This window comes from Protopterus annectens, chromosome 4.part1 (assembly GCF_019279795.1).
Source record: "Protopterus annectens isolate FY-2018-M chromosome 4.part1, PAN1.0, whole genome shotgun sequence".
NCBI lineage: Eukaryota > Metazoa > Chordata > Ceratodontiformes > Protopteridae > Protopterus > Protopterus annectens.
In genome coordinates this window covers 717,801,892-717,814,543 of record NC_056734.1, presented here as the reverse complement: position 1 = coordinate 717,814,543, position 12,652 = coordinate 717,801,892, and the positions used below count along the sequence as shown (strand labels likewise).

The following is a 12,652-nucleotide window of genomic DNA, read 5'->3' as shown; positions in this document are numbered from 1 at the left end:
GTTTTGTATGGCCTGTTTAACTAAAGATGTGTTCTTGTTAGATGTCAAATTATACCTACGTTTTTGTGAATTTTTTTTTTTAATTTAGGTTTGCTAGATTGTGGATTCAGTGTGCTAAATATAGGTTTAGCTTCAGTGGTTCTCAAAGCAGGTACATTATGTTTAATAGCTTCAGCATAACAGCTGTTGTAACCCCTTTGTTTGAAATCTTGTTCAGTGTTGTTCAGTTGTATAATCATATTTGCATCATCCATATTCAGACATGCTACCCTCAACATTTGACTTTTAACTATGCTGTTATATGTAAAAGGTGGGTGTATGCTTGTCCTGTGGTCCTGTGTAAAAAGATGTTACACTTAATCTCTTTTTTAGTTTCTTGATTTATATTCTAAAAATAAAGCCCAAGAAAAACTTTGTTGGTATCTGATGGACCATTATACAAGGGTATGGTTGATAGGAATGTAAAATATAATCCATCCCACCTTGGAATTTACAAATGTGGAACTTGCAGCTAGTGCCCTTATACTGATTCTGTTTTTCTTTCATGTAGGCAAGTATGTTAAGGACCCAACAATTTTACAGCTGTTCAAGTAGTGGAGTGGAAATTTTAGTAAAATAAATCTATTTTGACATTCTTTAAAGTGTGTATTGGACTTATTGTTTTGAATATGTGTTGGGGTAACCTGCTACAGGTTTTTAGTGGTCGTTGGTGTTGGAGTTGGTGGTTCTGACTGTACTGTCTTATGACTCTAGTGATTGTTTTTATTGCATCCTGTTTCTGCACCACTGGTCTTTGGTTCAGCTGTGAATTTAAGTGGTGACCATCTTTGTATTCCTGCTGGGCTAAAGGTTTGATGGATCGTAAGCAGTTACACCATTCTGATGAACTGATAGGTGAACTCACATGATCGGTAAGTTCGATAAGTCAGTCATTGGCTCCTAATTTGATTGAAGGATCTCAACTGTCCAAATGTTATAACTTACCTGGGAACCACAAAACATTTGTGGATTCAGAAGGACAGTTTCATAAGAGATCGACAGTCATTAATTTGAGGGATAATGTGGCTCCAGTGCTGCCTGCAAAACACAAGTCGCCATTCAGAAGAGCAGAAAATACATCTTATACACGTTTTAATAAAGATAAGTTTGGGGCCAAGGATTTTAGTAGATAGCTAATATGGATTTTACATTTTCCAGAAACGAACACTGCATTCATTTTGACTCCTTTGAAAGCAATCTTAATAACTTAATTAAATACCGTACTTTAATGCTGGATAACTTTTTAAAAATAATATATAAACATGAAATAGTTCCTTAAGGCATAAGGGCATTTAAATTCTCTAACAACATTATGTTTGGAAGCCCATTTCACCTAGAACTTTTACAGATATTTGACCAATGGGGCATTGAATTAATGAGACTTTTATTTGCTGAAAATGAAAGAATGATGGAAGTTATTTAAATAAATTAATTATTTAAATTATATGCTTCAAACAGATTTGCTGCTTACAAAAGAAGAATATCATAATATTTTTTTTTAATATTTTGTCCCAGGTTGATGAAAAAAAGAAGTAAATTTTTTTAAATTAGGAAAAAATAAACAAGATTATGAGGATAAGAAGGTGTATATCCTTTATATAGGAATAGAGGGGGTCATTTATTTATGAAGGGGATTATATTAATGAAGGGTCTGATACTACCCCTGAGTTTAACAAGTGACAGGGATATAGAAATGAGGAAATCAGAAGTTCTGCATCTCCATTGGATGGCATTTTAGAATTTCTGCCCTTGAGATTGTCCCATCAGATACGGGGCAGGAAAAAAATACAGAAAGAGAAGTAACAGAAACATACCCAAGAGGTTCGATGAAAAAGAGGAAACAGGAAGAGGAGGGGATGAAAAACATAAAAACTCCTAAGCAGCCCCCCTCCCCTATTTTAATTGAAAGGTTTGTATACAAATAAGACAATTTTTAAGTTTTTAATTATAGTAATATTATTTTGATCATTAATTATTTTTCTGTATTTAAAAAGCGTTTTACCTTTGTTCCAGCCAAGTGTTTTGATATAAGTTGTACTTTAACAGACACAAAATTGGTTTTGAGGAAAATTAATTTAGATATTTTAATGAACACTATTTTAATAGTGGGAACAACTTGCTGAAGAAAGGAGTGTTTTTAACCCCGTGTTGCATCCACTTTTACAACATTTTGAGAAATTTGTCGAATGTGATATTATATCTAAGGAAACAACTAGACAAAAAAGGCATTTTAACCTTTCTTATGATGAAAGACAAATTTTAAAAAAGTTAACCAATGATGGGGAAATTCAAATTATGAAACCTGACAAAGGGGTGCAGTATTGTTTTAATGGATACAGTGGACTATATAAGTAAAATGATAGATGTTTTACTCTCTGGTGATTCATATTTAATAGTTTCAAAGAATGAAGTAAATGTGGCCTATTCTAAGGTTGATTTTTGGCTTAATGATTTACTATTACAGCAAGAAATAGATTGCAATACTTTAGAATCCCTTTTCTTGAAAATCTACATATACCAGCTATATTTGGAATACCTAATGTCCACAAAGCAGTGAATACCCCCCGCCTTACATTTTGATTGTTTCGGCAGGTGGCTCTAAAACCTATCCCTTATACACACACACACACACACATGTATATATATATATATATATATATATATATATATATATATATATATATGTATATTATATACTTGGGATGGCACAGTGGTATAGCAGTTAGCGCTGTCACCTCACAGTAAGAGGTTCACCAGTTTGATTCTTGGCTGGAGTGCCTTCTGTGTGGAGTCTGCATGTTCTGCCAGCACTCGTGTGGATTTCCTCCTGGTGCTCCATTTTCCTCCCACATTCCAAAGACATGCAGTAGGTGGATTAGACACTCTAAATTGACCCTAGGTGTGAGTGGGTGGTGCACCTTCTGAGGAGGGTTGGGCATCGGGCTAGCAACTTGATCCTGTAAAACCCTTACCTGCTATGGAAACAATGAGTGCTAAAGGGCACTCATTGACTGATGTGCTGAATGCACAGGAGCAAATCCAGGATCAAGGATATATATATATATATATATATATATATATATATATATGTGTGTGTGTGTCTGTGTGTGAGAGAGCATAGGACATCTATGTTGCTAAAGCCTCTTGGGATTATTTAAATAGAGTGAATAAACTGACTTTTAACCAAGAGGTTTTATTTGTTACTATTGATATAGTAGATTTCTCTGCTGTGATGAAGTATTGTTTTGTAACACCAAGGGAGTTTAGAGTAATTTATGAGCTTATGCAAGTAGTATTAAAGAATAATTTTGTATTTTTTTTTGTAGGTGGAATAGCTATGGGGGCAGCATGCGCCCCCATTTTTGCTAACCTTTATTGTACATGTGGGAGTACATATACATATTAAATTCTCCATTTTAGAAAGTGTTATTTGTATACCAGGTTTCTGGATGATATTTGTATTTTTTTTTGCAAAGAAGCAAACAGGAACTTAAAGAATTTTTAGACTATATGTCGAACACGACTTCCTTTCTTAGAGTTACTTATTCAGTCCATGAAAATGGATTACAATATTTATATGTTATTATTAAAAAAAATTAGAGCAACAAAGATACACCTCTAAGATTTTCAATAAATCCATCTATTCAAATACAAACCCACATTATTCGAGCTACCACCCTTTCCATTAAAAAAGAAATATTGTTAAGGGCCAACAAGTTAAGGCAGCTCATATGATATCAGCTTATGAAGATTTTTTGAACAGTATGGATTTATTACAGATTTATTCCCTGCAAAGGGGTTATCCAAGAAACCTGGTAGATGAGATTAGTTGAAAAGTGATTACTGGAAGGGGTACTAAATATAGCCCTATCATGGTGATAGCTGTGAAGAAATTATGTCTACAATGGGAGATAATGCTCCAGCAGATGCCAACAAAACTTTTTTCCTCAGGCTTTGTATTTAGAATATAATCAACACACTAAATGGAGTAAAAATATATTTATTCAATATTGGAATATGTTTAAAGTTTTACCCACAATCCTTGAAATATTTATCAACACCCCCAATAGTATATAGGAAGGCTAAGCACTTAAAAGAATTATATGAGGGAGCAGTTGATATGAATGTAAAGTGTAATCCATCCTGCCTTGGAACATACAAATGTGGAGCTTGCAGCTTGTGCCCCTGTATTGCAGATATTGATTGTGTTTTTCTTGCATGTAGGCAAAAAAAAACATTAAGGGCCCAACAAATTTATAGCTACTGAAGTAGTGGAGTGGTATATTTAGCCAAATGCTCTGTATATGAATCAATTTATGTGGGTAAAACCAAAAGACCTCTGAGAAAGTATGTACATAAGGATATGTCATATGTATGACATTAAAGAAGATGTTGAAACTAATGTTTCGGCTAAACACACTAGGACCTGTATAAAAGCAGTTTGCACAATTGAGGATATGATCGTTAAATTAGTTCAAAAAAATTCCATTATGGACAAAAGTGCTCAACTCAATGTCTCATTTTACTGGCATTTAATAAGTCTATTTTAATATGCTTTAAAGTAAAGCCGCGGTAGTGCAGCAGTAGCATTGTCGCCTCACAGCAAGAGGTTCTCCCATTTGATTCTTGACTTGAGCGCCTTCTGTGTGGAATCTGCATGTCCTCCCCACGGTCGAGTGGCATTCGAAAGACATGCGTGAATGGGTGTGCCTTCGTTGAAAGATGGGCATCGAGCTGGCACCTTGGCACCGTAAAAATCTACTGCCAATCATTAGCGGACCAGAGTTCCGCTGTGGTGACCCCTAACCGGGAAAAGCCGAAAGAAGAACAAACAATTTTAATATGATTTAAAGCATGTATTGGACTTATAGGTTTGAATACATTTGGGGGCAACCTGCTACAAGTTTTTAGTGGTTGTTGATGTTGGAGTAAGTGGTTCTGGATCTATGGTCTCAGGTCTCTAGTGATTGATTCTTTATAGTAGTAATAAATCATTCTTACTGATAAAACTATAAACATAGCAGTGTTAATAGCTCTTTTGTTCACAAAATATTTACATTTGTTTATTGTGTGCTTTTAAAGTTTATTTTTTAGAAAAGTCTCTGGAATACAAGGTATGTGTAGGCTGCTAGAGGTGTGACATTCCACACCACATAGGTGTTAATGAGTTAACCAGTTTGCAATTAATATGGTTATAAAAATAAAAGCAAATGGGAGAAATGCCACTATTTACAATTTTCTAATCTCCAATCTAATAGGTAAGATAATCTTGTATCCTGTCTGAGAACTATTCTAATGCATATTTAAAATATTTCAGAAATACTTTCGTAAGAAATACCGATATATGTATAGCAAATGCAATCAATATAATATAATCAGTAATGTAATCAGTTATTATCAACCATGTGTTGGGTAAGACTAATCTCTAAACAAATGGGATTGATTAATTTGAGCACAAAAGGGCTATTGAATAGGTTTATAAATGGCCCGCAAGGGCATCTAGACTAGTACTTACTATGAAACTGTGAACAATGAAGTGCATTCCAGTTTAACTGTGGTATTCCAGCATTAAAAAGAAAGGTGCTGCCTATCTATGCATTCATTGAAGAGAGATCGATTTAGAAAGTTAATTTCACAGGACTGAAATAGTTTTATCTGTTTTATGACTGCTTTACTGGCTGAGTAGCTTTATGGGTATACAATGATGTCTGGTTTTATAGAATATTCCATTCTCAGTAGAGTTGGATAGAATAACTGCTAATTAGAGTTTAATAGTTTATTGTTTAAGCTTTTTTAATCTTTCTAGGGTAAGATGTGCACAATACCAACAAATTGTGAAACAAACCATCTTTACCATCCAGTTTACCAAGAAACAAACAGCTACAATGAAGAGAGAAGTGTCTAGTGTTTCTGACATATGGACTACATCATGCCAGTGGTTGCTTTCTCAGATTCAAGCAGCAAACACAGTTTCTCAGTCAGGTAGGTGCCCCTTTATAAAGGTTTAGAGAACACAACAATTTTGTATAACCAATTGTAAACCAAACTAAAATACACTGACTCTGTTATTTTAGCATTAGTAACATGAAAATGGCAGCTATTGCAGTGATGAAGATAAGATTAAATAAGATATTTATAAGTATTAACTTTAAACCTCAAAACATTTTATTGTCTAAACCATCTATAATTAAAATATCTAATCTCCATCCATTTTCATTTAAATAGCATTTACTAACATGTTCCAGAATATAGCAAGTAAATATTACAGTTACTTATATTTGTTAAAATACTTTTCAGCAATATTTTTTTAATTAATTTTAAATTATTATTATTATACAGTATTTACAAAGTTAAATCTGATACAATTTTATCCTCATTAGATGCTGTCCAGTCTGGTGAGAGCTTGTGTTACTGTCCATTCAGTTTGTATATGTTCTTAATTTTTCTCATTAACTTCTTCACGGCAATATCAAATTTCCTTTATGTGTGTGGTTGCATTATTTTCCATTGTTTGCCTGCAATGGAAATAACAAACCTGTTTACATCCTGTCTATTACTCCAGTCCCATTTGTTTCGTCCAGTACATAATATATAACATTTCCATGACAATTTTTTTCTGAATTTTGTTTTTATTTATTTATTTAACATTTGTTGACAGGGAAAGTCTGACTAACAGAGCCTATTTTCAGCAGAGGCCAAGGGAAAAATGCTCCAGATGCATATCTTTGCAATCTGGGAGGGAACTGTGGTACCCAGAGTGGAGGAAATCCACGCGAATGCAGGGAGGACATGCAGACTCTGCACAGAAGGCACCCCAGCTGAGAATCAAACCAGAGAACGTCTTGCTGTGAGGTGACAATGTTAACCGCTGCACCACTGCATCGCCCATGATCTTATCCCATGTGTTACATACAATCTTTCAAGCTTATTACCACAATCAAAAATCTGCAGATTTTATAGTGTTAACATTTTACATCTGTATTCTTCTTTTCCTTAAACAGTCTTAAAGAGATGAAAAAAATCAATACATATGTATATGTGTGTGTGTGTGTGTGTGTGTGTGTGTGTGTGTGTGTGTATATATATATATATATATATATATATATATATATGTATATATATATATATATATATATGGATCTAGGACTTCTGATCGAAAGATCAAAAGCCCGAATCCATTATCACTGAACATACTTTAATGAAAACGCTTTTATCGAAAAAGTCCTTTACTTAAAGTATGTTAAAAAAAAAACACAAAGCACCCCGATGTAAGGGACAAGCCCCCACACCCCCCCTACTTTAATATTCTCACTCGAAGGTTGCACTACAGTGGGGAAAAGGGAATTTTCCCTTACTGCACCGTATTACAACCGGAACAACAAGCATACTTACACGAAAGTGCTGCTTCGGTGGACAGCACTTTCGCGCAAATATGCTCACCAAATTGGGATTCGGTGAAAGATGCAGTCGAACATCTGTAAGGACCATATATATATATATATATATATATATATATATATATATATATATGTGTGTGTGTGTGTGTGTGTGTGTGTGTGTGTGTGTGTGCGTGTGCATATATGTATATATATATATATATATATATATATATATATATAAACACACATACATACACACACACGTGTACAGTCTAATCCATTGATCCCAAATGGATGTCTGTTGTTGTAAAGGAAAACATAGATCACACACTCTTCCACACTTTTTTATTGTCACACTAATATTGTCATTATTTTTCCATTTATCAAGTAATTTGTACCTAATATCAGTATTTTTTCCATCCAGTTAAGTCAGCATAAATTATTGCACCTCTGCCTTTTTCTACATTCTTCCATTTCTCCCAAGATGCAACTTTCAACAGCTTCATACTTCTACTTTTTTAAACCATCTTTTCAATCTAGTTATCTTGAGCTCCAAATTTCCCCTGTTGAATCATACAGATTTCATCAGACTTCACCTGTCTGATACATTCCCAGATATGAGGATCTTCTTTGCTTTAGTTACCCCATTGAGTAAAGATAAAAGCAACTATGTAAACTGAATCTCCCATCACATATTTTTTTAACATAATTAGCCTATTTTAAGCTACTCTTGTTCCATTCAATATATTTTTTTCAAATTTCTTAATGTTGTTTATGTTTTAATTATTTATCATCACTGTGTTAATGGGAAACTACCTTATTAGATACAAAATATTTGGTAAAACCAGTCTTAACTTCATGAATTCTCCCTGCTATTGTATTTATTTTAATTTTTTATAATATCTGTGATTTTGATCAGTTTTCAGAATGATTTCCTTTCCCATCTGTATCTATTCCTTTTCCTTTATTGCAATTTAATCCTAATATTCTCCAAAATGCTAAAATACCATTAACACTTTTTGTAAGAGTTTATCTACATTGTCTGCTGTTAGTGTGTGATCATCAAAACAAATCTAAAGTAAGGCCTACCTTTACCTGTTTGAAATGTTATCTCCGTTTTTTTTTCTCCTGATGTCTAAAGGAAGCTGTTCAATAACTAGTAGAAGAAGTCAGGTGACCGATGACAACCTTAACTACTATGCTTACTAATGCTCTGGTGTCAAATAAAATAATGCTTTCTTTAGTATTATCAGTTTTTACTTTCTAATTAAAAACATAAGATAGACCACCAGTTATCTACACTTTGTTTTTTATAAGTCACGACTATCTATTTTGAATCAGTATAGATGCAGTAATGAGTAGTGTATGCGCCACTAACTTTGCTTGAATGTTGATGTCTGCATTTAATAAAGAAATCACCTTTTAGTTTGCTGAATCATCACTACTTCCCCCCTTTTTAGAAGAAGTATTATTTTAGATATTTTCATTGAAATTAGAACTGATTTTATTGCCTTAATCATATTAAATCAGTTTAACTAATAAGTCATACAATTGTGGATTTCCATTTTTGCAGAGTTTAATAGGAAGGCTTTCTGGGGCCACTATTTTATTATATTTTTTCTTCTGGTTATCACTTTTATTCCTAATAGAATTATGTCAGTCTCCAAACATTTATTGTTCTTATAATAACATTTTGCCATTTGTAGACTTACCATCAGTATTGCTAAGTTTATTTTTTTCCTTATTTCCCTTGTTTAAGTTTGTTTACATACCTTAGTGGAAATGGACCCCATTCCTATTTCAAGCATAATTAAAATTCATGAAATCAGTTTACTTTAGTGTTTGATGCTTGCCAGGAGTACTCTGATCAGCACCTGCAATGTACCTACAATTGCATCTTTCTGCCATTCATAAGGAGTTACTTATATCAATAGCATCTGTAAATATGTTTGAAGATTATTTTAATTAGCCCAGTTGCCCCAACTACAACTGGAACTATCTGTGTATCCTTATTCCACATTGCTGTAGTTTCTGCATAAATGTCTTGATGTTTTTGTCTTTTGATTCATAAGATTCTGAAATCACCAGGGATAGCACTTTTGATAATCAATAGTGCTATTGTATTTTTCCTCTTATTTCCACATTCTAAATATCTGATGCCCTTATCTTCCCATATCCAACAATAATCAACTTTAGTAAAAGCAGTCCCTTCCATTTATGTTAGCATTTAAATATATATTTGAGATTTATTTGTTTTGTTTTTTTATTTTGTAACACACCATCAGTTGACTGCATAGTATCATATATGTTTCCCTGTATATTTTGTAATTCATGCTATAGCTGTTTCATCTTCTTTTGTACTTCTTGTTTTATCTTTCTCAACCATTATATTTATTTATTATTTATTTATTTGTTTATTTTACATTTGTTTACCGGGAAAGTCTGACTGGATATATGTCCATTTTCAGCGGAGGCCCGGGGAGAAAAGCTCCAGAAAGTAGAGTACAAATACACTAGTAACAATAGAAACATTTAGAGATAAGTACAATATGCAGTTTTCAGACATAGATAAAATATAGTAGACAACATCAAAGTCATACGGCTTCAATTTCAGACAATAATACACACAGTTAGGGGCCAAGTCTCACCAAGAATTCATACACTTATTAGAGTATATGATTGAAATGCTTAGGGAGAGTTTGTAGGAACAGCGAGTGGTTATTAGTCGGGGTTTAAGCAGGGGACACTGCCAATGCTGTTGGAAGTGTAGTTTGAGGCTTTTTTTGAACTGGGTTAAGGAGGAGTGGTGAGTAAGTTTGGCAGGTAACATATTTCAAGTTTTGCCTACTGAGATGGTGAATAGAGAGTCCCCAGCCACATTTATGCTCTTAGTTGTTTATACCAGCAGTTTGTCAGCAGAGCGTAGTGATCTCAGGTTGCTGTATGGTTTGATGATCTTATTTAGTGCTGGTGTTTTTTCGGGTTGATATAGTATTTTGTGGGTTATTATAAGTTGGTTGTATCGGAGAAGACTGGGCCACTCCAGCCATCCTAGTTGAGTTAGGTTGATACAATGGTGGGTCCTAGAGATAGCACCTGTAGCAAATCTAGCAATATGGTTGTAACAACTAGCAAGTTTGGTAAGGGTGGCTTGGTTCAGGTTAGTGAAGAGGGGGGAGGCATAGAGGAGGGTAGATAGTAGGTGGGACCGAGCGATAGTGGTTCTTGCAAAAGGAGTGAGGAAGGGTTTGATCCTTTATAGGGAGCCCAGTATTTTGTTGACAGATTTGATGGTTTTATTGACATGGACATCATATTTTAGGGCATTATCGATTGTGACACCCAGGAGTTTTGTGTGAGTATCTGGGGATATAATAGTGCCATTGTTGGAACTTATAGTAAAAAATGGTGAGGAGGATTTGCAGATGGGGGAAAAGATTAGCAGTTTAGTTTTGTTGGGGTTTAATAGAAGCTGATGGTTTGCAAACCATTTTTCTACATCATTGAAAGTATTCTGGGTTAGGGTCATAAGCTCAGTTGAGGAGGAGGCGGTACATATTAAAGTAGAGTCGTCCACGTATTGGATGCAGGTCATTTTGGGAGTGATGGTGGGTAGGTCTTTGATAAAGACTGAGAAGAGTAGTGGTCCTAGTAAGGAGCCTTGGGGGACTCCTAGAGTAATGATATTTTCTCTCATTATTGATTTAATGGTATGTCACCAAATCAGACATGTGTTTTCAAAGTTGTCAATGTTTTCTTCTGTAGTTTGAAAAAAAAATCTCAAAAACATTTCCCCTGTTTTTCTATTGGAATGAACCCTTCTCCAGTGGTTATTATTTTTATAATGATTTGAAATTTATCGCCCAGTGAGCAATAGCAAAACAATTTTTATACTTGCTGAGAAATGATTTGAATGACCATGCCTCTTTAATCATCATTAATAAACAACATATCTAGTCTACTAGCCTCTATGATGATATTTCTTGTAAATGTAAATTGTTTGTGTTCCTTTTCCTACTTATGTCTACCCACCTCCTTTAATATTTCTTGAGTACTTATACAAAGCATTTTTGATATTCTTGCTTATCAGACTTCTGAATAAGGGTTAAGTTAAAGTCTCCTCAGTTATGTGATTTACAGCTTCTTAAGGTTTTATTTTTGTTGCTTCATTAAAAAAATCCTGTGAAATTCAGCCATAATACTGTTTAAACATTTGATTTTATAAAAAAAAAAAAAGAAAAAAATTCATCCTTATAATGTACATTATTTGAAAAACAAAGAAGCTGGTATTCCTTTAAAATGCTAACTTGCTAAATAATAAAATAAATTTGTATACCCCTGCAGTTTTATATCTGTTAATTGTGCAAAGTAACATACAAAACAGAATAAGGTACACCACTTGCCAGAAAAAAATGCAGTGGACACTAATATACTGTACGTTTTATAAAAGTGCAATAATAAAACAGGTACGTGTTTCATAGTAAAACTGAAATTAATCAGAGCTAATAGTTAAGCATTCATTATTATTAACAAGTAACGCATTAAGAATGTTTTCTCATAAATATATACTATATGAAAGATAAAGCGTTTGCTATCACTTTCAGTAGTGCTAACTTGTGAAATAATATAAAAATGTAGTCTAAAGTTACAGTTCACCATTTAATTTGTTAAGATTAATATTCCAGACAAAATAAAGTATATCCCTTGTCAGCAAAATGCTGTAGTGCAAGAATATAAAGTAAACCAATCTTATTTAAACTCACTCACTGCTCCAAATCACCCTTACAACTCTACAGTTACCACCTAATCCTCCTGCTCACTCTTTCTGTAGTTTCTGCTTAAATATCTTGATACTTTTGCCTTTCAATTCATAAGATGAGTGTAGCAGTTTTGATAATCAATGGTGCTATTGTCTTTTTCTCTTATTTCCCCATTCTAAATATCTGATGCCCTTATCTTCCCATATCCAACAATAATCAACTTTAGTTAAAACAGTTCCTTCCATTTCTGTTAGCATTTAAATGTATATTTGAGATTTATTTGTTTTGGTTTTTATTTTGTAACACACCATCAGGTGACTGTATAGTATCGTGTGTTTCCCTGTACCTTTTGAAATTTATGCTGTAGTTTCATTTTCTTTTGAACTTCTTGTTTTATCTTTCTCAGCCATTATATTTGCTCTCATTATTGCTATAATAATATCCCACCAAATCAGACTTGTATTTTCAAAGTTT

General features: G+C 33.6%; 1 protein-coding gene across 1 annotated transcript in view; it reads left to right on the top strand.

Annotated features, from left to right (window-relative positions):
• LOC122801276 (myosin-2 heavy chain-like) overlaps positions 1-12,652 on the top strand; it is a 917,734-nt gene that overhangs the window by 424,550 nt on the left and 480,532 nt on the right. Inside the window, exon 3 of the mRNA XM_044070825.1 lies at positions 5,846-6,021. Within this exon, the coding sequence (XP_043926760.1) occupies positions 5,846-6,021 (176 nt within the window). The remainder of the gene's footprint in view (positions 1-5,845; positions 6,022-12,652) is intronic.